Source organism: Vigna umbellata, chromosome 4 (genome assembly GCF_029865625.1).
Source record: "Vigna umbellata cultivar VRB3 chromosome 4, Vumbellata_1.0, whole genome shotgun sequence".
Classification (NCBI taxonomy): Eukaryota; Viridiplantae; Streptophyta; class Magnoliopsida; order Fabales; family Fabaceae; genus Vigna; species Vigna umbellata.
The window spans coordinates 175,600-201,788 of NC_142168.1; the positions used below are offsets into that span (position 1 = coordinate 175,600).

General features: G+C 32.2%; 1 protein-coding gene and 1 pseudogene across 1 annotated transcript; both read left to right on the plus strand.

Moving 5' to 3' along the window:
- The first annotated feature begins 3,036 nt into the window (after positions 1-3,036).
- On the plus strand, positions 3,037-3,809 carry LOC124829104 (uncharacterized; annotated as a pseudogene).
- A 9,032-nt stretch (positions 3,810-12,841) lies between these two features.
- LOC124841077 (putative phospholipid-transporting ATPase 9) lies at positions 12,842-24,905 on the plus strand. The gene is made up of 11 exons (XM_088114280.1): positions 12,842-13,843; positions 14,903-16,266; positions 20,720-20,830; positions 20,920-21,196; positions 21,283-21,371; positions 21,439-21,547; positions 22,543-22,755; positions 22,872-22,997; positions 23,099-23,197; positions 23,305-23,496; positions 24,057-24,905. Exons 1-11 carry the CDS (start codon positions 13,442-13,444, stop codon positions 24,579-24,581), a joined length of 3,507 nt encoding a protein of 1,168 aa, XP_087970406.1. The 5' UTR covers positions 12,842-13,441; the 3' UTR covers positions 24,582-24,905.
- The last annotated feature ends 1,284 nt before the right edge of the window (positions 24,906-26,189 follow it).

The window sequence follows — 26,189 nt, forward strand, 5'->3', positions numbered from 1 at the left end:
TTCATATGATATGTTAATTCTTTGCTTTTTTTTTTCTCTTCTTATTATGTATCCTTATGGGTAACCTCCAAGACTTCTCATGCCTCTTTTATATGTAAAACTCATCGTGACAACAACCACTATGATGTTTCTTACCTTTACATCCTATTAATTTTTTAATTGACCAAAGAGAAACATCTTTCTCTTGTGCATATTGTTAATTACATAATAGAAATATGTGGTTCATTTATAACAACATCTTCTATCAATAAATTCTAAAATAAAATTTCTAATCTTAATTTTCAAAAACATTAGTTTTCATCTACAAGAAAGATGGGATAATGTTTATAATAACACCTAAAAGTTTGGTTTTGTGAAACCATTCTAAAAATATTTTTCAAAATCATTGTTTTTAAAATCTTTAAAAAATCAGCTCTAAAAACAAATGTTAGAAAAAACATGAAGGTAAGCTAAACCAAGAAAGATGAATTGATTTTGAAATCTTTTTGAAAAGATCGGCTCTTTCTTTAAGTGTTTTAAAAAACTATTCTAATCAAAACAATTGAATATGAATCAAGATTTATAAAAATTAGCAACAACAAAATAAACAAGAAAAAGAAAGAAAAAGATCCTACAAGAATTTATATTTGGTTCATATACCAAGAGACCTAGTCTCAACTATTCAACCTTAAATAATTAGAATCTACTATTTTTATATGTTTAATATAAGTATTCAACAAAAGCAAAACATATACAAGATTAGAAACAACTTTACAATATCAACTCTTGAGTACAATCAAGAGGATATATTCTATAATTGAGTCACACCAAGAGAAGACTATTAACTTTTTGGCAAGTGTACCAATTTGTTATAAGTAGTATATGAATGTTTCAAGTATTATTTCTTACAAGATTTGTGTTTGATTGTCTAATAATTTTTAATTATCAACTTCAACTTGGATAACAATGATGATTAAATTCATTAGTAAGGAAACATATTGTGACAACATTGAAATTTAGAAAATTTGATTAAGACAAAGATGAAGCTTCATTAGAATTGGGTTTCATGAATCACTTATAATAAAACTCTATACAACATATCACTATTTCATTCAAACATTCATCAAGGTATACTAGTTATAATTCTTTAAGAACAAGTTCTAAATATATATGCTAAATTACTAATTCCTTATTCCATTCAACATACAATTTGTAGTAGATTCAAATGTATAGAAATGACCAAGAAGAATTGATACCATTCCTAAAACCAATTCTTTTAGGTGTTCTATCTATGTTCATGTTCAAAGTTACTTTCCGGTAACTAGACACATTAAAATTGCATTATATTTCCATATAACGACATGAAATTTAAGACAGAGCATATGAACGAATAAATATTTTATTGCACAAGAATTTTACATCAAAATGAGTTCACTGCATCCAATCCTAATGAAAAATTAAATTAGCTACTCCTAGTCATCTAGAACATACAAGTTTGATGAAATTTGATGGAAGAACGACATCTTGATGCCACAAAGTAACCTTTGACAATTTCCTTAAGTTTTCTCGTGTTTCCACAACAAGAACTCCCACTATTTCTTTCTTTATTGACTAAATAACAACTCCCAAAATTACACAACTCGTTGAGCGAGTACGTATGATTCGCTAGGCAAGAACTCAATTATTGCACTGTTAATTGATCCCACTCGTTAAGCGAGCCACTCTACTCGACGAGCAAGTGTCCTTCTTCTTAACTGAGTGAACCAGTGGCTGAGTGAGAAGATCTTGACGGATTCTTAATGATGCTTCATTTTCCTGTGCATTGACCTAACATAAACTTACCTAACAACATAACAAAAGAAGAAAATATTATATCTTACACTAGTGCAGTTGAGGGAAACGACAGCGGTTATTTTCGGTTATAGACAGCGGTTCCACAACCGAGACATATACAAACAAGGCAAAAAGAGATAGGCTTTTTGCCTCGGTTGTGAACCGAGGCAAAAAGGGGTAGGATTTTGCCTCGGTTCACAAATAACCGAAGAAGTACAATTTTTCCTTTTTATATATTTTTTTCTCGAAGGACTTTTCGCCTCGGTTACTGAACCGAGGCAGTATCTCTTCCTTTGATTTAAGGTAAATTCCCATTATAGATATCATTATTTAAGATGAACGTTTGCATATTAGGTTCTCAACTATTCTACAACCGGATTGATTGAATTAAAATAAAAGCAATAGTTTGAATTATATGAAAAAAAATGTGCAAATGATGATTACTAACTATTTCATTTTAGAATAAAAGAACTATACAACATAAAAAAAACTATTTCAACATGAATTTTGCTGAAATAAGATCCTTTCAAAATGAACATTGGATATGCTTCCAAAAATCATTAAAAACTTCAATATTGTATTTAAAACACCAAAAGTACTTGTTTCCTATAATATTTAGTAAGTTGAATAGAAGAAAATGATCAACCTCTGCGTGCCAAGCATAAAAGAGAATGTCACCAAATACCTATAACGATGAAAAAATGCTTCCAAACCAAAGGCCTATGGCAAAATGCATGCCAATTCTCGAGCTCTTTAGTTTTCCATCCCAAAACCTTTGACATGATTTTGGAAAAAGGAGTTGTTTCTGAGACTCCAGCCTTGATTAATAATTCTTTTACGAAAGCAATTTTTTTCACTCATCACAAGGAAATGACAATAAACTATTAATGCCAGCACACGAAAAAGAAAACTCTTTGAAACAAACATATTGGTTTCAAGCACTTAAAGTTAATTCAAATCCAAAAATCCCTTTACAACATCAATTACATCTCAGAGTAAATAACAGTAACAAAAAATATTAAACAAACAGGCCAAAAATACCGAATCAAGACGTTCCAAAGAAACAAATTCCCTTTGGGAATTTGATCGAATAGTTGATGGGCATTCCAAATAAAGTTACAAATGCTGTAAAAATTTACCAGTTTGGTGGCCAAATCTTGATTATGAAGCAATACCCAGGTCCTAAAGCCTTGACAGAGATACAAGACTCAAGCCTCCACCGCCATGGACGATCCACCGTACATTGTAGAAGATCCCCGAAATTTACCAATTACAGAAGAATGCAATTTCCGGCGCCACACTTGCCTCCCTCATCCATCGCTTCTCCACTTCCCCCTCCACCATCCACAGCCTCCTTTTCGGCCACGTCACCCACCTTCCCACCACACCCTCCGACGACTCTTCCTCTGTCGTCCCCACCCTCCTCGCCACCGTCACCGACTTCCTCTACTCCCCCTCTTTCCATGAATCCTTCGGCGCTGTCATCCCCTATGCCCTCCACCCTCGCTCCTCCGTCCTTGCGTGGTTCTCCGCTCATCTCAGATCTGCCCTCCGCCCCTCCATGCGCGAGTATGCGTGAGTTCTCCGTCACCTCCTCCCTCTCGTCTCTCTCTCAATTCTCTACCTCAATCGATAACTCAAACCCAAACCTAAAGTCAAATTCCCCTGAACAACCTTATCTCTTCCCTCCCTGTGTCTTCCTCCTGCTAGCTTCCCCTTCCTTCGACAACGCGCCCTTCTCGCACGTGCACACGCACGAGTACCGCGCCTTCCAGTTCTGCACCGAGGCCCAGTGGTTCGAGCCCTGTTCCCTCGACATCGTCAACATCGATCCTGCCTTCCGCGGCCACTATGGTGCTTTCAGCCCGACCTCGAGCCTCTCACACTCGACTGAGAGGGGTGGATGGATTTGTAGAGGGGTTTTATGCTTCGGTTTGATAAATAACCAAGATAGTAGAGAGTATAGGCTTTGGTTTCCATTGAACCGAGACATATAAGTTCGCCTTAATTACAAAAATGTTATCGCGTTTTAATATGCTTCGGTTTTGTGAAAACCGAGGCATATTAAGCGCGTTAAAAGACTATTTTTTTACTAGTGTTAATATGAGGAAAACACATAACTCATGAATAAATACAAATTTGAAAGTATTAATAAGTATGAATAATAAGTATTTTTCACACTATCATAAACTAACGAATACAACTCTTGAACATTCAAGAAAAAATAATTGAAAATACTCTGGCAACTAAAAAAAATAGAAATATGTTACTAGATACATAACAAAAGAAACATAAAGTAATTCAACAAAACATCACAATCTTTTAAAATATTTTTTGAACAATCTTAAAGCACTCTTTTAACAAATGAAAGTAGCTCAAAAAAAATATCAAATAAAGGTTGTAATATTGCTTTTAAAAGTATATAAGATAAAAGAGTGAACCAAATATTCTACTTATATAGTTATGAAAATTAAAAATAGTTTCAAACACATTTAATGGGTGGTCCGATAGTGGTCCAACAACAGGTGGAAACAGAAATGCCCACTTAGAACTCGTTAGGATAGACTATAACCATGACTCTGATACCATATTAGAAAGTGGGTTTAAGCCTAACTTACTTATATATTATAATTTGACCTTATCTCTAGTCGATGTGCAACTTCCAACACAATCCCTTCACGCCGAGACATCTCGTGCGTGATAGTAGAAATTGGGTGGTCCGATAACTGCCCGATAGCGGGTGGAATAGAAGAATAGAATGCCCACATAGAACTCGCTAGAATAGGCTCTAACCAGACTCTGACACCGTATTAAGAGAGGTGAGTTTTTAAGTCATACTTAAATCCACTTTTTAATATGGTATTAAAATATATTGTAACAAATTTTTGAATTCATTATTAAATAACTATAAAATCATGCATAAATTCTTTATATATCATGAGAAAAATGTTAAAAATTAGACTTAAAATAAGTTCAATTTAAAAGATATAAATAAAAGATAATATTTAGTTAATATAGATCAAAAGTGCCAAATTTTGAAATGATGAGTCAAATCTTGATAAATTATTGAGTATCTGAGGTGTAAATTCAGAAAGTGGATGGAAGCTTTTGTCTTTGTACTTGAACTTCGGCTATTCCATGCATATTGTAATGAAGTAATTTAATTCAAATGCACAAAACGGCAAACTGTACGGTGCCCAAAGCCACTTGTTCTTCGTCCTCAGAATATTTCATAGCCGAATTGTATCACTAAGTTTTCTTCAAGTTAGTCTTAATTTTTTCCACTAAATAAAACTCAACAATGATGTGTGCCATTATAGTATTTGATTAGGCCGCAGGGATCTTTATTGTTTGTCTATTGCGTTGAATCGACCTATTTTGAGATCTTAGATGAGTTTCATTTTTGGCCAACATTTGCAATATTCTCTACATTGTTTAATTTTGTTACCACTTTCATGCTCCTAAGTCAAACTAGTTCACCATTAAATACTCATGCAGTTCTAGAAACTTAAATTGCATCCCTTGTGTCAATTTCAATGGGAGAATCTACTATGACCCAGATGAATCGAAGACAAGAATACGATGTCAGACAAATTTGGTTTTGGATTTTCAGGGATTCAAGAACTGAGAAACTCACTCCATTGGAGATTATGCTTCGGTCATTTTTAACCAAACTCGTTGAAAAGTCAAAGTGGTGTTTGGATTTTATGGAACGTGACGTGGAAGTGGATTGAAAGGTCAAACCCAAGTTTGATTGAGAGACATACCATCCAATCTAATATATAATTTGCAAGAAAAAAAACAAATTAAAAGAATGTACGGACAATGAAATTTTTCATAAGGGTTTAATAGGAATCCCCTTTAAATAAATGCGAGAAATACAAGATTTTCAAGATAAACGCCCATTCATCGTATATCTCAATTTTAATATAATACAAATTTAGTGTAAAATTTTTAATTTTATTAATTTTATGTGAATTCTAATAATGATTGAGGTAATTAAACAATTGTTTGATCTTTAATAAGTATTACGTATGTTTATTATAAAAAATAAAATTAAAATGCACAATTATTAAAGATAAAAAAATGTGCTCAATTATATTAATTTTAACAAACTTGAAACAAAACTAATAAAATTAAAGTTATGTATTAAAAATCAAATATAATAATACTTATCTTATTGAATCAATTATTTATCCATTGAAAATATATAAGTATTTGCGTTAAATATGTTAAATATTGCTATTAGTATAAATATATTTAAACAAATCTTTTAATCCACTACTTCTAATATAATCCAGTTATACTTTTGACTAATTTAGTTAAATTAAGCTGATTTTTATTTGACATTTTAATTATATTTATACTTTTAATTTGATTAAGAACAAGTGCAAGAGTTTCAAATTCACTCAATTATATAACAAAACATTGTTTGTTTAATATAGTTAATTCTATTAATGTTGTTTTATAAATATTATGAGAAAATATTACAAGAAAATATTTTATGACACGTGCTTTCTTAAAATCACATTCATTTCAATTGGTTGAAAAACATATTTATGATTTCTATTTTAACATCCGAGTAATTTAAGAATCATTGTTTGTTATAAATATTTCTATTAGTCTTTAAGAATTAAGAAATGTGAAAATATTAATATAAATTTACTTTTATTGTTTAAAGTTAAAATAGTAACAATATTTTATTTTCAATTACTCAATTGGATTATCCCACTCTCTAATGCCCTGCTCCGATTCCTCTTTTCCTCTCTCTCCCTCTTATATATTTTTTTTATTATTTTTTTTAATTTTCTTCCTCCATTCATCATCTCTTTTGCAGAGAATCTAGTAGCACTTCATAATAGTTGAGTGATGAAGAACATTTATGCATGATAGAATTTTCAAACAAATTAAGTTCCTATCAATTTTAAAAAACATTTGTTCTCTTTTTTCGTATGATTTAATTGCTTACTTTTAATAGAACAAATAATTTAAATATGAACATGACTTGGTCATTAATTTTTTTTTTGTCGGGATTGTGATTAATTGAAAAATTATTTAAATATTGTTGGATTTGAAAAATGATTGTTTAAAATATTCTAAATTGAATATTGTTATTAATGAATTAATTTAGTAACTAGATTATGCATATTAATAATATGGTTTACTTAAATAGAGTTTTGAATATAGTTTAGATAAGTTGAGTAAATTTATAATTTTTTTTATGATAAATCATGAATTTGGTGTGAGTATAAATATTAAGTAACAATGGTTGATTTGAATGAATAAAAAATGATGTTTAGACATGGTTTGGATTAATATTTTGAATTGTTTAGAAATTGTATTATTAAAGTAATTTTGAAAATAACTTTGAAACTGATTGATCTTACTCGAGACTGATATTTTTATATTTGCAAGATTTTTTTATATTTGTGTTCAAGTTGAAGATTTTCGCTCAAGTAAAAATAGAACATAGATTTAAACCTTACTCATGATCCTATTTTTCTCAACTGGAAATAAAAATAATGTTACTTTTAATCATATTTTTACTTAAGTGAACATAGCACTGCAACTCAATCTTTATATCTACCTAATTTTTGCGCAAGCGAACATATTTTCACTCTAAGTAAAACAATTATTTGTTTCTTTTTTCTCTTCTATTTTATTTGGTGGATTATATTTGCATGTATATTATAAATGAAAAATAAATATTATTTTGTATATTTAACTTATTCATGTTTTTTTGTTTTAGTGAATTATGTTGTATGAAAATTATTATTGAGAAAAATAAAATTTATATAAATTTATTATCGCATATATGAGATGATATGGAAATTGTTGTTTGATTCATATATTAAGTATGGATACCTATGATCTAAGTAACATATGTAAAGATATCATATGATAATAACTCTAGGGAAGATCACGACATATGTGTGACATGACATATAATGAACTTACCATAATCAATTATTCTTGGATTTATTTGTAAATTCAAACTTTCGACGGGACAAAATGTTATTATATGGTAAAATATACTTAATATAAATATTTCGAAAGACTTTAATTGATATTGTTAAATATATTTTGTCATATAAATCTAAATGTAGTATCTGTAATTTTTGTGTGTTGTGATTAATTGAAATTGAATTGTTTATGAATATTATTAATAAAGTCGTTTTTTTATATCATTATTCCTGTGTTGTTTTATTTTAGGGTTAAATATGTTTTTAGTCCCTAAACTATTGGACATTTTTGGTTTTCGTCCCCTTTTTCAAAGTAAGGTACAATTTGATCTCATTCTTTTCGAAACGTTCGTTTTAATCCTCGGAATTTTGGTTTTAGTCCTTATTTGTTGCTAAATGAGGACCAAATTTTTAAACAGTGTTTAGTTTTCGAGGATTAAAACGAACGTTTCTAAAAGAATGAGGACTAAATTGTACCTTACTTTGAAAGAGGGACGAAAACCAGAAACGGCCAATAGTTTAGGGACTAAAAACATATTTAACACTTTATTTTATAAGATGAGATAACTATACATAAATGTTTTGTTTTATTTTATGAGATGAGATAGCTATACATAAAGTGTAGGGAAAAACGTATAAAATTTTTCTTTTATTTTAATTATTTGTATAAATATTTTTATTTATACATATATTTTGGTATATTTTTAAATTGTATTGTATAATAAGTATTATACATACTCTTTAATGGATTTATAATATAGTTAATAATTTACTTATTAGAATGCTAAAACTTATTTCTTAAATTAAGACCATTAATCTACATAGACAATTTTTTTTAATCAAAATAATAAAAGTCTATTTTTTTTTTTTCACTTTGGAACAAGGGCTGTGCAGGGGTCAAAGTGGCTTCGCACTGTTAGAGAAATGAACAGTTTATATCTACTTGATTACGGGCCTTCGTTATTTCCACCTGCAAACCCATAACGAAAGTTGGCTTAGCATAAAAGACTCAGGCTATTGCTTTCTTCACCCTCACAATTACTGAATGCATCTCTACAATAACTGTACCACCACTTCTCTCGTTGCTTTCGTTATCACCACCGCAAAGAAAGAAAAAGAGAGGGAGAACATGGAAGAGGAAGAAGAGAAAATGTGAAAAAAACTTGTTCTAGAAAACTTTTTTCAAAATACATTTGGGTGTTGCTCCCTCCATCACCACCCCTTCTCCCTCCACCTCCCCAAAAAATTTATAATGACAAAATTATCTTTTAATTTTTAACCATTCTACTTTTAATTTTATTTATTTACCAAACCCTAAATCATCCCTCAATTTCCATAAATGATAAGGAAGGAAATGTTAGATGAGTTAAAAATACAAAATTAAAGTCAATAAGTACATTAAACATAATTTATTACTATAAAAAAAAACTAAGTTAAAATCTATAAATAAAGCATATGGAAAGTGCATTTGTTGTAGAATAAAACTATAAACATGTATACAAAATATGTGTCATCACTAATAGACTAAATCCTTTGAAATCTACCTCTTCCATTTCTTCATCATCCAAGGATCATATTATAGGCACATACAAAGTTGTAGGCAAGATAGACTTAGGTCAAAGACTGAGCAAGAAAGTAGTCATTGCCTTCATTGAGCAACTTCTTGAAGAGCTCTCTCACGGGCTTGCAGTGTTGGTCCAAGTAAAGCATCAACGACACCTAAAGCCACCTTTGTATGACATTCCTAGTCTAGAGAACAAAAACATGAATTTGAGGCTCAAAAGAAGAAAAAAAAGAGAAAATTATGGATCAAGTTGGTAAGACCAATGAGAATGCATGCTTAATCTGAGTGAGGAATAATTGAATAGATGTGAAGGCACAACGTCTTTAGTTTGAATGACCTCTTAACCTTTGTAGAGATTAAAAGGTAAGCATGATTGAGGTTGATTAGTTTTCAAGCATGAAAAAAAGTAGAAGGGTGTTGCATAAAACCAAAAGAAAATCATTTATCTTTTAGAAATCTTTCAAATTCCTTAAAGAAGTGTTGTCATTTGATTCCTTTCCCATGAAGCATTGTTGTTATTGTTTGTAGTTTGAAGATGTGTTCAAAAAATTTTGTTTGCCGACAAATCTTAAGGATTGGTTAAGAGTACTAAAGGAGTTTATCTTAACGTGGTTTGCTTGACCCAATGAGTGATCAATTATAAGGAGTAAGATATAATAATGATTTCAATTAAGCTTAGACGAGTACTGAAGGGGAGATTTATTGAGGGGGATTTGTGATGTTCCCAAGGGCTTATCCATTCTAGAAAAGTTCTTTTACATGGGAAAAACAACATGAAGTGATTTGTCATATACAAAAGAGGTTGGGCATGACATATACGCTTCAAAGTATGACTATCTATTATCATATGTATCCGAAGCATACACTACTAAAGAGAGTTCTTCTTGGAATGAAACTTCAATGCCTTTTATTCTTAGTAAAGTGAGTCGCACAAGTGAACAATGATGTAGGAAGTAATCTAGTTTTGGATTAACTAGATTTATATAATTGCTTACGTGATGTGGCAAGCCACAAACTATGACATGTAAGTTTGAATAACCACTTGTGGAAGGGAATACTTACCAAAATTGTTAAGGAAAAGTTCACAATCTTCTCTTAGCATAATCATCTTTCATCTAATTTGGTTCTTATATGAAGTGTGCTCCCTTTGACTTGTGTTGAAGGTAACAAACTTTGCTTATGTGATACCGACACTTTTACAAAAAACTTAATATGAGTAGGAAGAACAAAGAAAACATAAACTTAGGATATAACTAGGATAGACAAGATAACATAAGGAATGTGAAAGATTTCTTGGTATAAAAATCTTTCTAAAAATTGAAAAAAATATTTTTAAAGTCAATTCTGCTCCTTCTATTATGCATGATATCGTGTCAAATTAAATACACATGAAAGTTGTAATGTGTTGAAACAACCCGAGAATTCTACATTAAGGTTTGTCATTTGATAAGAAATGCCCTTAAATGCTCCATTTTCTTTTAATTACACAAAGACTTAACAAACACATTAGTACTATAATACTATTTCATTTGACCAATTATGCATCTTAGAATTCAATCAAATTCAAATTTGACTTAATAAAATCAAAATGTTCTATAAACAATCCTTTACCCAATCCTTTACCCCTTGTTCATTTGAATGGATTTGGGGGAGAATGATTGAATAGATTTGAGAGGATTTGAAGGTAAATTTTTTTGTTGTTTATTTAAGTAGATTTCGAGGTAAGTGAGAATGAATTTGGAAATAAATTTTTTTAATCTGTCATATCAATCAAATCATACACTAATTCTCACAAACCTTACTTCCAAATCTATCCTCAATTACCTCCAAATCCACTCAAATAAACAAAAAAAAAAAATTGTCTTCAAATCATCTCAAATCCATTCAATCACTCTCCCCAAAATCCATTCAAGTGAACAAAGCCTTAGTGAAGATATCAACTTATTAATAACGTGTCTTAAAAAACTCAAATTCAAAAATATTTTTCTGAACATCAAAATCACGAATAAAGTGATATGTTACTTTTATATAAAATGTTGATAAAGTTTTTAGATAGATTGATTGTACTAATGTTGTTATAATATATAAGTATATTGAGTTTTTTTTTCTTTATCTCTTAACATTAAAAAAAATCATTAAATAATAATCATTTTTAGAGACCAGAGATAATTAGTCACTATATTAAATAATTTCATATCATAAATTAAAATTATTGGTCTATTATGAATAAAAAAATATAATTAGTTTATGAATAAAGTCCAAGTTGTTTTCTATCAAGGTTTTAGCTACCAGAAAATTAATGTTTAAATTAGTCTCTAATTTAAAATTAGAGATTAATTTGTAATCAATCATAGTGAATATTTAAAAATTTTTTAATTAATGTTAAAACCAATTTAGAATTTAATTCACAAATTAGGAAGACCATTTTAGATACTAATAAATTTTAGTCTATAAATGATATCTAACTTAGTTAATATAATGATTAATTAATCTGGTCTCTAAAATGAATTGTTATTTAATAATTTTCTTATAGTCTATTACATGTTTGAATAAATTTAGTTTCATTTCTATAGATATTTTCACTTAAAACCTCACACTCTTTTTAATTAAAAATAACTAATTGATATTAAATTTTATTTAAAATTTAGATAAAATATATACTTTTGTAAATTTAATAATTTCTTCCATCCCATTATTATTTTTAAGTTTCTTTTTAATATTGTTTAATTATTTTTAATATTAACAATTTAATCTTTTTGTTCAGATGTGTTAGTGATGCATGATGGAATATATTGATCATATATTAATAACACACTTATGATATTACCACTTTTGATGATACAGATTGGTAAACTTATTTTTTTATCTATCTATATTAAATAAATAAAGATAGATAAGAAAACTATAAAAATTTACTATAAGTGAAACAAAGTGCTTATAGAGTTTTAAGACATAGCTATAAGATTATAATATGATGCTATATATTTCAAATAATAATGTTTCAATACTTTTTAGATATCAATGCTCATAATTTATTATTTATTATTGTATTGACAATGTTGAAATATGTACTTCCAATAGAATCATAGGGATGAAAGATCGCCGTCGCATAATTTTTTGGTCATATCTAGGTATCTATTATTCTATAACATTAAATGAGTTCAGATTTATCCAAATGTATAAAATTAGTTCCGAGAAATACGTATATACATAAAGCTGTCGCGCGGAATAATTTAACTGGAAAATATTGAATATGTTTTACATTTTTTTAATATGAAAAATTTATTTTAATTTCTGTGAAACCTTAATTTATTTAATTTTAATTCTTACATTTAATTATTAAAACATATTAAGTTGTTGATTAGAAATTAAAATAGAGCAACGACAAGCTAAAATCAAATTAATTTAAGTTATTAAAACTAATAACAAAATTTTTTCATTATTAAAAAAACATTTAAAAACAAAAGCGGCCCGAGTGTATCAAAATCCGAAGGAAATGGGTCAGTCCTCTCTCTCTCTCTCTCTCTCTCTCTCTCTGGTGTTTGCTTCTATGCCGACACAACAACGATATTACCTCAATTTTCTCTTGGCACGGTGCTGTTCGATAACGTTAGAAAGTAGCAGCATTTGATATGAAATGCACCTTCCTAACATGCCAAACTCCAAGCTTCCTTCTTTTCGTGACCCAGTTACGTAAACCATCCCACACTTGTCGAAGTACACTTCACATTGCTTGTCCCCAACAGAACATAGGTTTTATCCTTTAAACTTCCTCTTTTGTTTCTCTTCCGTTCTTCACTTTCCGTTCCTTCGTGGCCAAGATTGCGTAGTTTTGTGGCAAAAGGCCAAAAGGGGTTCCGATTTTTGTGTGGTTGTGATGTTTTTGTTTGTTGACTAGTGACACTCAGTTCCTTTTCAAGCATAGTGGTTAGGGAAGTTGCTTTTTAAGACTAGGTAAGGTTACCGATTTGTCTGCTAGTGTTGGACTTTGCTTCAGGGATTGGGAAGAGTAATTAGTCCACCTTATTGACCCTTGTTGCCTTTATTATTGCTATCATTTTGGAATTTGGATCAATCACTTATACCATTTAGATAGAAGAAGATGAGGGGTGGGAGAAAGAGGAGTATGATAAAGCTTAAGTTTAGCAAGATCTACTCATTTGCTTGTGGTAGAACAACCTTGAAGAGAGAACATTCGCGGATTGGGGGACATGGTCATTCCAGGGTTGTTTTCTGCAATGAACCTGATAGGTTTGAGGTAGGGGTTTTGAATTATGCTGATAATTCTGTTAGGTCCACAAAATACACGGTTGCTACTTTCTTGCCAAAGTCACTTTTTGAGCAGTTTAGGAGGGTGGCTAATTTCTATTTCTTGGTGGCTGGGATCTTGGCCTTCACAAAGCTTACTCCTTATACTGCTGTCAGTGCTATCCTTCCACTCTCTATCATCATTGGGGCAACTATGGTGAAAGAGGGTATTGAAGACTGGCGCAGGAAAAAGCAGGTAATTTTTTTTATAAAGTAAATTTCTTTAACTATGCAGCATGAGTATGTAGAGTCAAATTGAATTATACTGGTCTTCTCTTCTTAACGTTGGTCTGTGGTCTCCTCTTGTGTTTGAATGTATTTACATTTATTTTGCAACTTACTGTCTATGAAATCAGGTGTTTTTAATAGAGAGCTATACCGCCACTATAGCTGCATAGTGGTGCAAAGAGGCCCTTGCTTGCTACAGGGGCTGCCTTAGCAAAGTGGTCTTAGCAGGTTAAATAGCATGGCTATAGCTGTGCTAAAGCTCTCTGAAGAGATACATTAATGCTTTTTTAAGCATTTCAATTGTAGTAATGAAAATGATAAAGAAGACTTGAATTTGAAAGACCACGATTGATAATTGATGATTCCTTTCTAGTAGGAAACTTGTATTTTTTTTATATTTACTTGAATGTTTTGTTTGAAACACCTATTATATTTTGTTGTTAATTATGAATGCCTTTGTTTTTTCAGTACGTTCTTTATGAATTTTAGAATTTATATGTATATAGCATACACTATACAAATGTTTAGAAAATTCAAAATAGTAGCTATGGTGCTATAGTATTTCTGGTGCCAGCCACTAGGCGTAGCTGTTCGTCCAGGATTTAAAACTACTCATGAAATCTCTGAGACATATAATGTTTAATAGCGTAAATGATGTCAATAGCTTTTACTGAGCTATACAAGTGTTTTGTAAAATTTAAGGAAGATTCTATTTCACAGTAGCTTTATTGAATATGAGGACAGAAATTGAATATCAATTTTCATGACCTACAACAGACAGCTCTATTCTAGTTATGTGTTTAAACCAATGGAATAAGTTGTTGGAAAAGAATCTCTTAGACTCCTAGATATGTCAATTTCTAGCTGAACATGAAGAGTATTTAATAGTTTTTATAATGACAGTATAGTCAGATATATAAAATTCCAAAACAGTGTCTATTTATTCGTAATTCTACTACAATATTCCCTATATATGGCAAGCTATCAATTCAGGGTATATATTTTAGCTAATGGCATGCTTCTACAGGATATTGAGGTGAACAATAGAAGAGTTATATTGCATAAAGGTGATGGCATTTTTGAATATACTGAATGGAAGAATCTGAGAGTAGGGAATATAGTGAAGATAATGAAGGATGAATTCTTCCCTGCTGACCTCCTACTGCTTTCCTCCAGTTATGAGGATGCAGTATGCTATGTTGAGACCATGAACTTGGATGGTGAAACAAATTTGAAATTAAAACAAGGGTTGGATGTAACTTCTTCCTTACAGGAGGACTTCAAAATATGTGATTTTAGAGCTGTCATCAAATGTGAGGACCCAAATGCAAATCTGTATTCTTTTGTTGGAAGCATGGAGTTTGAAGAGCAAAAGTACCCTCTTTCTGCTCAGCAACTTCTTCTAAGAGACTCCAAACTTCGCAATACAGACTATGTGTTTGGAGCCGTCATCTTTACCGGTCATGACACAAAGGTTATTCAAAACTCCACTGATCCTCCTTCGAAAAGAAGCAAAATTGAGAAGAAGATGGATAAGATTATCTACTTCTTGTTTTGTGTTTTATTTCTAATTGCATTTGTTGGATCTATTATCTTTGGCATCATAACCAAAGGAGACCTGAAAAATGGGTTGATGAAAAGATGGTATCTAAGACCAGATAGTTCCACAATTTTCTTTGATCCAGAGAGAGCAGCTGCAGCTGCTATATTTCATTCTTTAACAGCCTTAATGTTATATAACTTCTTTATTCCTATCTCTCTGTATTTCTCAATAGAAATTGTCAAAGTCCTTCAGAGCATCTTCATCAATCAAGATATCCACATGTACTATGAAGAAGCAGACAAACCAGCTCGTGCTCGTACTTCAAACTTGAATGAGGAACTAGGCCAAGTTGACACAATACTTTCTGATAAAACTGGGACTCTGACCTGCAACTCAATGGAGTTCATCAAATGTTCTGTTGCTGGGGTAGCTTATGGTCATGGTGTAACAGAGGTTGAGCAAGTCACCGGAAGAAGTAACGGTTCACCTATTCTTCATGAGCATATTAATGGTCTAAAATCAAAATCTAATGAAAAGGGGGACTCTCCAGGTAGAAAAGAGCCTATCAAAGGTTTTAATTTTACAGACGAAAGGATAATGAATGGGAACTGGGTTAATGAGCCTTTTGCTGATGTTATACAAAAGTTTTTTCGCTTATTGGCAATTTGTCATACTGCCATACCAGAAATGGATGAAGAAACAGGAAATGTCTCATATGAGGCTGAATCTCCAGATGAAGCAGCATTTGTGATTGCTGCAAGTGAAGTTGGTTTTAAATTCTACAAAAGGACCCAGAATTGCTTGTCAACGTATGAGTTGGATCCTGTTTCTGGTAATGAAGTTGAAAGGTCAGCTGTTTTCAATTGCTTTGTCTGTTTATGATCTTGATATTTTGACTGCTGCATTTTTCCTATCCTAATCTACTTAAAATATTTTAGGATTAATTTTCATTGGGAAAGGCACATGCAGGTACCTAGTAACTTGTCATATGATGCTAATGGTTAATTTTCAATACAAAATTTTGGGTAGCAATTCTATATTCTGTTTCTCGGTAATCATTTGGCTATCCAGGAATGTGGAGTCTGATAGTGATACTTTTCAGTTCATGGATTGGCCAACCTATCATGAGAAATATTAGTAATATTACAATGACACAGTCTTTCTAATTGGTGAAATTCACGTGAATCTCAAAATGTGGGTGATTCTCTTATCTGACGCCATCTGTTGAGACCAAATTCACAGTGGGAGATGACACTGGTTTTCATTATACAACTGGGATGCACATGAATTTCATCCAATATGAAAAAAGATGTTGGAAGGAAAGTGTTATTGTGTGTTGCTATTTACTATTCACCTACTATTCTAAAGTTGTGTATAGCATAGGTGATTTGTAACCTTGGCTTACAATTATGTATGTGGATCCTAAAGTCTTACCTTCCTCATATGGTACTGTGGTCAAAGCAATTTTTTCCTTTCTGCATGTTTATTTATTATTGATTATGGTATTTGAAATTAGGGATCATGTTGTGAATTCAATGTGTACGTGGGTATTAGTGAAGAAGCTATAAATCATGGAAACTCTTCCTACTTGTGTTGTTAGAATGTTGACACTTTTTTGTCATTGACATTAAAAATATCCAACTGGTGTTAGATACTTCTCTCTCACTAATTGTCCTGTACAAGAATTGTTGGCTTAAACACTTGGCCTAAAGCTTTGACACTTAAAACTGAACTTCAAGGACACTAGTATTGTAAAAGAAATAATCTTTTTCTAATATTTAGGTAGTTTGCTTGAAATATCGTATATTGAAAAAATAATGCTTCTCAATGTATCTGTTAGATATATTATCTTTATTTTAAATTTATATTTTATCTTTAATTAGTTTGTTATTATTTTTTATTTGTATTTTGGGCTTAGCCCATATTTCTTCTATTATAAATAGAGGACCCGTGTATATTCAATACACAAGGGAGATTAATCCCATATATAATTTTCACTATATTCAACTTGGTATCAGAGCAGGTTGTCTGAGTCTCTTCCTACTCTATTGCAGTGCCACCAGTGACCTTAAAAATCTCATATTTTCTGAAATACCTTAATGAGTAATCTTGTCTTTCTCAGCCTCAAGATCAAGCTTGTAATGCCTGACCTGGCCCTTCTTCAGTATTTTTGAAACAAGTTTCTTTTGTCTCGTACCATCTGTCCGGTGCTGCTGTCCGTCGGCCATCCACCGCCGACCGTCAACTGTTGGCCGTCCACCGCCGTCCGCCGTCGTCTTTGTCAGCACATTTTAGTTCGACGATTCCAGCTGCCCTCGGATGCGTGTTTGTCACGCGCCACTTTCTTGGTGTCGGAATCACACCGCGCCACGCTAGACCACCATCGCTCCCTCCATAGCAGCATCTTCGTTTTCTTTCCTTCTCACTAGATTCGCTGCAAGTTTCGCCTCGGGTCGATGACGATCCAGCTCGGCCCTAGATTCTCCTCCAGGTGTGCCAGCCACAGATTCCACCCATCGCACCTCGTGTTTCCACTTCGTCGCATTGGCGAGGGAGTAGTGGCAATAGCCAAGCAAGTCGTGTTGTTGTTGTTTGTGCTTCTTTTGAAGGGCTTTCTGCACCACCAATGATTTTGGTGGTTGTAACTTAGACCTAGGCAACTGTGATGCTCCTGTTGGGTGTCATTTATTTAAAGGTCTCCAAGGACAGTCGATGGTTAACACCAAGGAATTTCAATACCAAAGTCATGGGTTGAAGGTTGCTCAGGGAGTCTATTTTTTGGTGAGATTCAAAATCTTAGTCAACAATTTCACCAACCCTTTGTCAGATCTTTTTTTGGGTGCTTTGATGAATAATGGAGACCATCATGATCTTCCACTTTCACGAATTGTCATCAGCGCGTCGTCATTTTCGCCGTTCGCGGTGAGGGGGAGTATGTTTCTAGCCACTGCAAGTCCCACCAGTCAGAGATGGCAATCCCTGCAGTTTGTCCTCTGTAGGCCCCATCCTTACTTGATGGCAGTTCAGTCCCTGTAATTTTGTCGCTTTTAGCCACTACAGGCCCCATCAATCAGTGATGGCAATTTAGTATTGTAGTTTGTCGCTCTCTACCATTGTTGGTCATCATCCACTTTTATGGACATCTCCTTTCTCAAAGTCATTCTACTTGAAGTTTTATGGTACTAGTTGAAGTTTCGCAGTTGTCCACCACTGTCCAATCCATAAGCGGTTGTTAGTTGTTTGTCGACCTGGGATTGCACATATGTTTGCTGCACACCACTTAAATCAAATCATATATTTGAAATACAGTTTATTCCAAGCTTGGTTCATACAATCGTATACTCCAACTTGACGGGGGTGTTAGATATATTATCTTTATTTTATATTTATCTTTTATCTTTAGTTAGTTTGTTATTATTTCTTATTTGTATTTTGGGCTTAGCTCATATTTTTTCTATTATAAATAGAGGACTCTAGGTATATATTCAACACACAAGGAAGATTAATCCCATATATAATTTTCATTATATTCAATTTTTTTTTTTTATAGTGATTAATCTCCCTTGTGTGTTGACATAGGGTCCTCTGAAGAAATATGGACTAAGTCCAAAATATAAATAAGAAATAATAACAAACAAACTAAAAATAAAAGATAAATATAAAATAAATATAATATATCTAACCGTCTTGTTATTATTTTGAGAGCGGCTAATTGTATCATATAAAAATTGTAAAATTTAGCAAGGTTTACCAGGCTTTGAATATTTCACTTTGTACACTTTTACTATTACAACTACAGTAATTACCAAGTGTGTGACTTAATTAGCTGAAAATGAGTGGATACTTTTGTTGACCAAAAATAATGTAACGCTTATCGTCTGGTCCTAAGCGCAAATTTTAAGATGGTGTTAGAATTATTGTAGATCTATGGTTAGGCCATCTTCATTGCAACACTCTAGGATGGTAGCCTTGGGCGGGAGGGGATTGTTGGAAAATTGTCTTAATTGCAGTCACTCCCAGCCTGCTTTAATTGTGGTCAATTGGGGGGTTGTCTTAATTTTGGCCTCCAGGGAGATTATTTTACATTGACTAGAGATATGACTTAAATAAAATAGAGTGTATACGTGGTGGAAACCTTGACCACTTGAGCAAGTTTTTGAGGTTAAATAAGGCTCAAGCCCAAGCTCTAAGATGATATTAGAATTTATCCAAGGTCCATTGTTGGTCACCTGCATTGCTACACTTCAGTTCGATAGTCACAAGCATGAGGGAGAGTGTTGGAAAGTTAGCTTAATTGTGGTTGTTGAAAGAGACAAAAATAGATGGAAGAAATGCTGAACATCGTGTGTATGAACTACACAATAAAGTCCATTTCATGTAATTGATTGCAATAAATACAAATAATTGTAGTAGATTTTATTCCCATAGACATTATTTTTTTTATTCTAATAAATCTGATTCTGATAAGATATTCTTAATAGAGATTCTAATTAAATAAGGAAGCAAATCAAAACATACAAGAAGAATAACCGTGTCAGATCTTCGTAGATACTCTAAATATTATAAGATCTAATACCTTCAAATGTTTCTTATATTTCTAACACTTGTCCATAAGTTGAAGTTTACGAAGCTTTTATCTTGTCACAAGAAAATAATTAACTTCCCCGCAAATTAAAAATAAAAAACATAAAATTGAGAAAAAGTTGGGACCAGTCATCTGAAAATAGTCAGGGGCAAATGCATTCGGGAGAAGCTAGAGTCAGTACATCTCGGAAAACACCGAAGCCAGTGCATTTGGAAAGCTGGGTCCTGTGTGTCTGGGAAAAGCTAAGGCCCATGCATTAGAAAAGTGGCAAAGGTCTCAAAGGAAAAGGAAAATGTAAGCAACAACTATGAATTATAGGGACTTAAATTTCTAACAGATTCAGATGAGATTGGTTATAGAATTTTAGGATAACTGTTAGTTGAACGAAGGATGAACCAAATTCCAAATTCCAGCAATAATATGGGATTCATAAAACCACAATTAGTAAAATTTAACTTACCTTTTACTTATCCCCAATTAGATGATATACTTTTAATTATCTTAGTTCTTAATATGTTTTAATTTCTACCTCAATTACTAATAAATTTGTCTTTATAAGCTACAGAAGTGAGGATGTGAGAAATAACAATTTCTTTACTACTTAAAATAGATTATTCCTAATTCAATTATTATTTATAATTATTTGTGTTTTTGAGTTTACTTTCTTCATGTGAAGTAATTAATTTTGACTGGGTCAGATTAATTTCAATTAACAGGACATACAAGCTTCTCAATGTTTTAGAGTTTAGTAGTTCAAGGAAGCGAATGTCAGTGATAGTGAAAGATGAAGAAGGGAGAATTTTACTACTCTCTAAAGGTGCTGACAGGTCTGTGATTAAATTATTTATAGCCTTCAATACTTTGGAGTTCTTAACTGAGCATTCAACCTATTAACATGCCTTATATTTTCATGCAGTGTCATGTTTGAAAGGCTTGCCAACAATGGGAGGACGTTTGAAGAGAAAACAATGGAACATGTGCATCAATATGCTGATGCAGGTCTAAGGACTCTAATTCTTTCTTATCGTGAACTTGATGAAGAAGAATACAAGGAGTTTGATGGTAAATTGTCTGAAGTAAAAAATTCAGTCTCAGAAGACCGGGAAACACTGATTGAAGAATTATTGGATACGATTGAGAGGAATCTAATCCTTCTTGGTGCCACTGCTGTAGAGGACAAGCTCCAAAATGGGGTAGTTTAGAAAAAAATGTTAACATATGAAGATATATCCATTGGAATGCGACTCCGATAATAAGCCTAACAATATTGTTTTGCTAGGTTCCTGATTGTATCGACAAGCTAGCCCAAGCTAAGATTAAGGTTTGGGTTTTGACTGGAGATAAAATGGAGACTGCCATCAATATTGGGTACAATATTGTGATTATGTTTTTTTTTTATGTTGGATTTTGTGTTTGACATAATTTTCAAATGCAGTTTCTCTTGTCGCTTGCTTAGACAAGGAATGAAACAAATTATAATTCATTTGGATATTCCAGAAATTCAAGCGTTAGAAAAGGTTGGAGACAAGATGGCTGTTGTGAAGGTAAAATAAATGTATAGATGTAGTTTGCATATCGAAGGCTCCACGTAATTACATTGAACATATAACAAGATGGTTCTCTTAAAATATTCTAAATTCTCATAAGATCTTCTTTCATCGAGTTTATTTTGGGTGAATGTGCTTTACAATGCTGACAATTAAATTTATAATTCATGGATTAGTACATTCAAGTTTTGGGAATAAAGTGGCTTTACAATAACTGCTTTTATATGGAGTTTTACATTTTTCCTTCCAGAAGATAGAAAAAGACAATGCATGCTTGTCTGTTGCTTAGTTTTTTTAACCCTTAATCGATATTATAGGTTTTTTTATTCTGTTTCTTTCCTTTTCTTCTTTCTTTCCCTCTCAAACTTTTCTTTATCTCTTTGGAAGGGGTTGGTTGCTTGATGTCAAAGTTTCTGTCAGGTACCAGTTAGAAATTAGAGAAAGAATGAACACGTCTTTTTTCTAGGAATTTGAGTACATGAGATCTCTACCAAAGCCAACCTCCACTAAGCTAATACTTGCAGTATTCTCTCATCGTCTCTGTATAGCCAGACCATACTTAATTTGAAGCTGCCTTAGAATTGCTATCCTCCCACAGCTGTTAGGCACATACTTTCGTGTTTCCATGTTCAGTTCCAAGTTGCTCTATGTAATTTGCATTTTGTTGAAGTGTTGCTCGGTATGAATCAGCTTCCCATGCATGTTATTTCTTTCAAATACTGGAATACCCATACACATGTTTCTCCATGAATTCTTTCCTTAAGCTCACAAGTCACGTGAACAACCTAGGATTTTGGAGCTACTGGTTTAGATATTAGGAAACAGGAGTTCTAGAGCATGCGATGTGTTCCTCAAAATCAATATTTCATACTTTAGCTCCTATGACTAGTAAAAAAAATATCAACACATCAGGCTTTAGCTTAAAGCATCTTAGAGAACCTGTGTATTTGAAATTTCGGTGCTGATATTTATAGGCTTACTCATGTTTTTAGGTATCAAGGGAAAGTGTGCATCATCAGCTATCTGAAGGTGCTCAACTGCTTTTTGCATCCAGAGGGACTTGCCAGCAGACATTTGCTCTGATCATTGATGGAAAATCACTAACATATGCTCTAGAGGATAATATGAAAAACATGTTTCTAGAGCTTGCAAGTCATTGTGCATCTGTTATCTGCTGCCGTTCATCGCCAAAGCAGAAGGCTCTGGTATTTTTAAGCCTGTTCTGCATCCCTCTGTTTGGCATGTTATATATTTTTTGTTAATCTGATGATTATTCTAGCTAGCTCTTAAAAGTATTTTATTATTATTGGTTCCTCTCAAGGTTACTAGACTGGTCAAATCTGGAACTGGTAAAACAACATTAGCTATTGGTGATGGAGCTAATGATGTCGGAATGCTTCAAGAAGCAGACGTAGGGATTGGAATCAGTGGCGTCGAAGGAATGCAGGTATCCAAAAAATTGGCATACTATTCAATATTTAAGATTGATTTTTCACGTTCATATCCTGTCTTAGCAAAAGTTTTTGATTTGTATCCTTTTTCCCCTAGGCCGTCATGTCTAGTGATATTGCAATTGCGCAGTTCAAGTATTTGGAAAGATTACTTCTTGTACATGGACATTGGTGTTACCGGAGGATGTCATCAATGGTATTGCCACTCAAACTGGATCTCACCATTCTATAGATTTAGGCCGTGAAGGATGTTCTGATCTGAAAGCTTTAATGGTTGTATTAACTTTTTTATTCTTCTGGCAGATATGCTATTTTTTCTTTAAGAACATCACATTTGGATTCACCCTATTCTTGTATGAGGTGTATGCATCATTCTCTGGACAGCCTGCATACAATGACTGGTTTTTGTCTCTCTATAGTGTCTTCTTTTCGTCACTTCCTGTAATTGCCCTTGGGGTCCTTGACCAGGATGTATCTGCCAGGTACTGCCTGAAGGTAAGTTGTGATTAACATCTAAGACTATTTGTTTCAAATTCTCAAGCCCTTCAAATGGCCATTTCCAAAATGGAGAACATTTCTCCTTCCTCTTTTCTTGCCTCAAACACTAATTGTCACTTATACGGTGACAAAAATATGATCCAAACAGGTATTAATATGCTGTCATGTTTCTATTAATATTTGAGAAACAAAATATTTCATTGTTGTCGTGTTAAAATGCTGTTTTTTGATTTAAATAAAAAACAATAAAACTCACCAAATAAAAGGAAAGAAAAGATAGCAAAACTCTTGCGTAAATTTGTACAACTGCTATGCATTGATTTCTGCTAGACCAACTTAGCTTTCACCTTCATGTTGCAATTTTGTCCTGACATTAACAGCACCTAGGAATCCCATTTCAAAGTTAGTAATACTGTTTAAACACAGTAGTCTCTTGTATGTTGCGTAATAGATAAATTCCCCCTGGTCATTATATCTGAAGTAAATTAAACGAGCATAAACTTGTTTTATCTGCTGAGTGATTGATCATTCATGGTTATTTCTGTTTAATTTTGCAGTTTCCTATCTTATACCAAGAAGGGGTGCAAAATGTCCTCTTTAGCTGGCGTATAGTACTTAGTTGGATGCTTAATGGATTTATTAATGCCACAATGATATTCTTCTTCTGCACAAAAGCAATTGAGCCTCAGGCCTTTGATGAGGAGGGAAGAACGGCCGGAAGGGATATGCTGGGCGTGACAATGTATACCTGCGTGGTTTGGGTGGTGAACTTGCAGATGGCACTTGCTATACGTTATTTCACCTTGATACAACATATTTTTATCTGGGGTTCCATTGCTTTCTGGTATCTTTTCCTCCTGGCATATGGAGCAATGCCTCCAAAATTTTCTACAAATGTTTATCAAGTCTTCATTGAAACTCTCGCCACATCTCCTTCCTTTTGGGCTGTGACATTCTTTGTGGCGATCTCAACACTTATACCATACTTCACATTCTCAGTAATACAGATGTGGTTCTTCCCCATGTATCACCAAATGGTACAGTGGATAAGGTATGAGAGGAAGACAAATGGCACTGAATAAAAATACTGATATAGTGAGCAAATATCATTATGGCCGACCACAATGAGTTCAACAGCACATTTTGCAGCTGATGCTAACCACAGATAGGCAGAATTACTAACCATAGATAATATATGTATAGTGACATTCCAAAGGGTGTTAAGAGTTATAACTATTTGACTGAGAAGTTATTATAGTATATATGGCAATGATGGATGTCGGAACAATTGAGAATGACACGAAGTGAGTGTAATTTAGTGAGATTTTGGTTGAGATATGTGATCTATTATATACCATCTATTGTGTTTGGATTAATTTATTTTAAGAAAATGTTATCTCTTAGTATGATGTTTTTAAGTAGAGAACGATTACTTTCTGTTGTGCTTGTTGATGAATTTTGTAATAGATGAGTGGAATATTCTAAAAAAGTGAAAGATTGTTAGAAGAGACTTCAGTAATGGAAGATCCTTGAAAATGGTTTTCATGGATGATTGGTAGATTAAACTTTTTTGGTAAATGTAACAATGTATTAAAAAATTTCTCGCAAAATCAAAAATGTTTTGGAAAGACAGATAACTAGTATCAAATCGAAATAAAATTCTTTGTTTAGAACTCAGAGCTTTGAGAATGAAGGTAAAAAGAAGACAATTGAAAAGTATATCGAACTACGTGTTTTCAGTTTTCGACCAATCCACATTTATCGATGGACATTATGAATCAAAAATTTGTTTTCAACATCATACTTAGAAACTACTAATAAATATATAATCATAGTTCAAATTTAGCAATCAAATTTCACGAAATCACTTGCAATTTTTCTTTTCCAAAAGATGGTCATCTAGCAATGTGTCTTTTGTATTGATTTTACAGTTATTTAAATAAAATTATGTAATTTTGGTTTTTATTTTTTTTTTTAAACTTTGATCAGGTTAAGTTTCTTTTAGAAAATGCATAAATGTGTTTATCTTTATCTAAAGGTGTAAAAATCAATGAATCACGCTAATCTTTTAAGATGTTGATAGAAACTATATCTAATATGATTTGTCCTTTATCATGTTTAAAAACAATTAACCTCATTCAAAATAATTGTGTTCATACATTTTTTTTTAATATAGAGACTTAATATGATCAATATTTAAGATAAGAAGAAAACTAAAATCAAGGGACAAAAAATATAATTGACCTATTATTTAAACTATTATTCTAGAAAACTACTGGGAAACTTGCAAATTAGCCGAGAAGAATTTGGTTCAAAGTAAGGATAACAAAAGAACCCATTTCCAAGCATTCTCTGAAGATTCTAATTTGTTTTCACAGATTCTCTCATGTATAAAATTAACAATGAGTCTTGTTTAATAAGCTCTGACCATTTATTAGTATATTTATTGCGTTAATGCCTATTTTAATGGAATAATGAATCAATTATTTTTATTTGAATACTATATATATTAAAAGCATCAAATGCCATTCATAGGTAAAGTTTTTAAATATGATTTCTAGAGTTATGAGTTCTGTGAACTGAAGAGTATTAATTTATAGGCAGTAGTCTGCCTAATTTATGGATCAACAAACATAACCAGTCAACATAAAAAAACCCTTCAAACTTAGAAAAACACAAAACATAGTAAA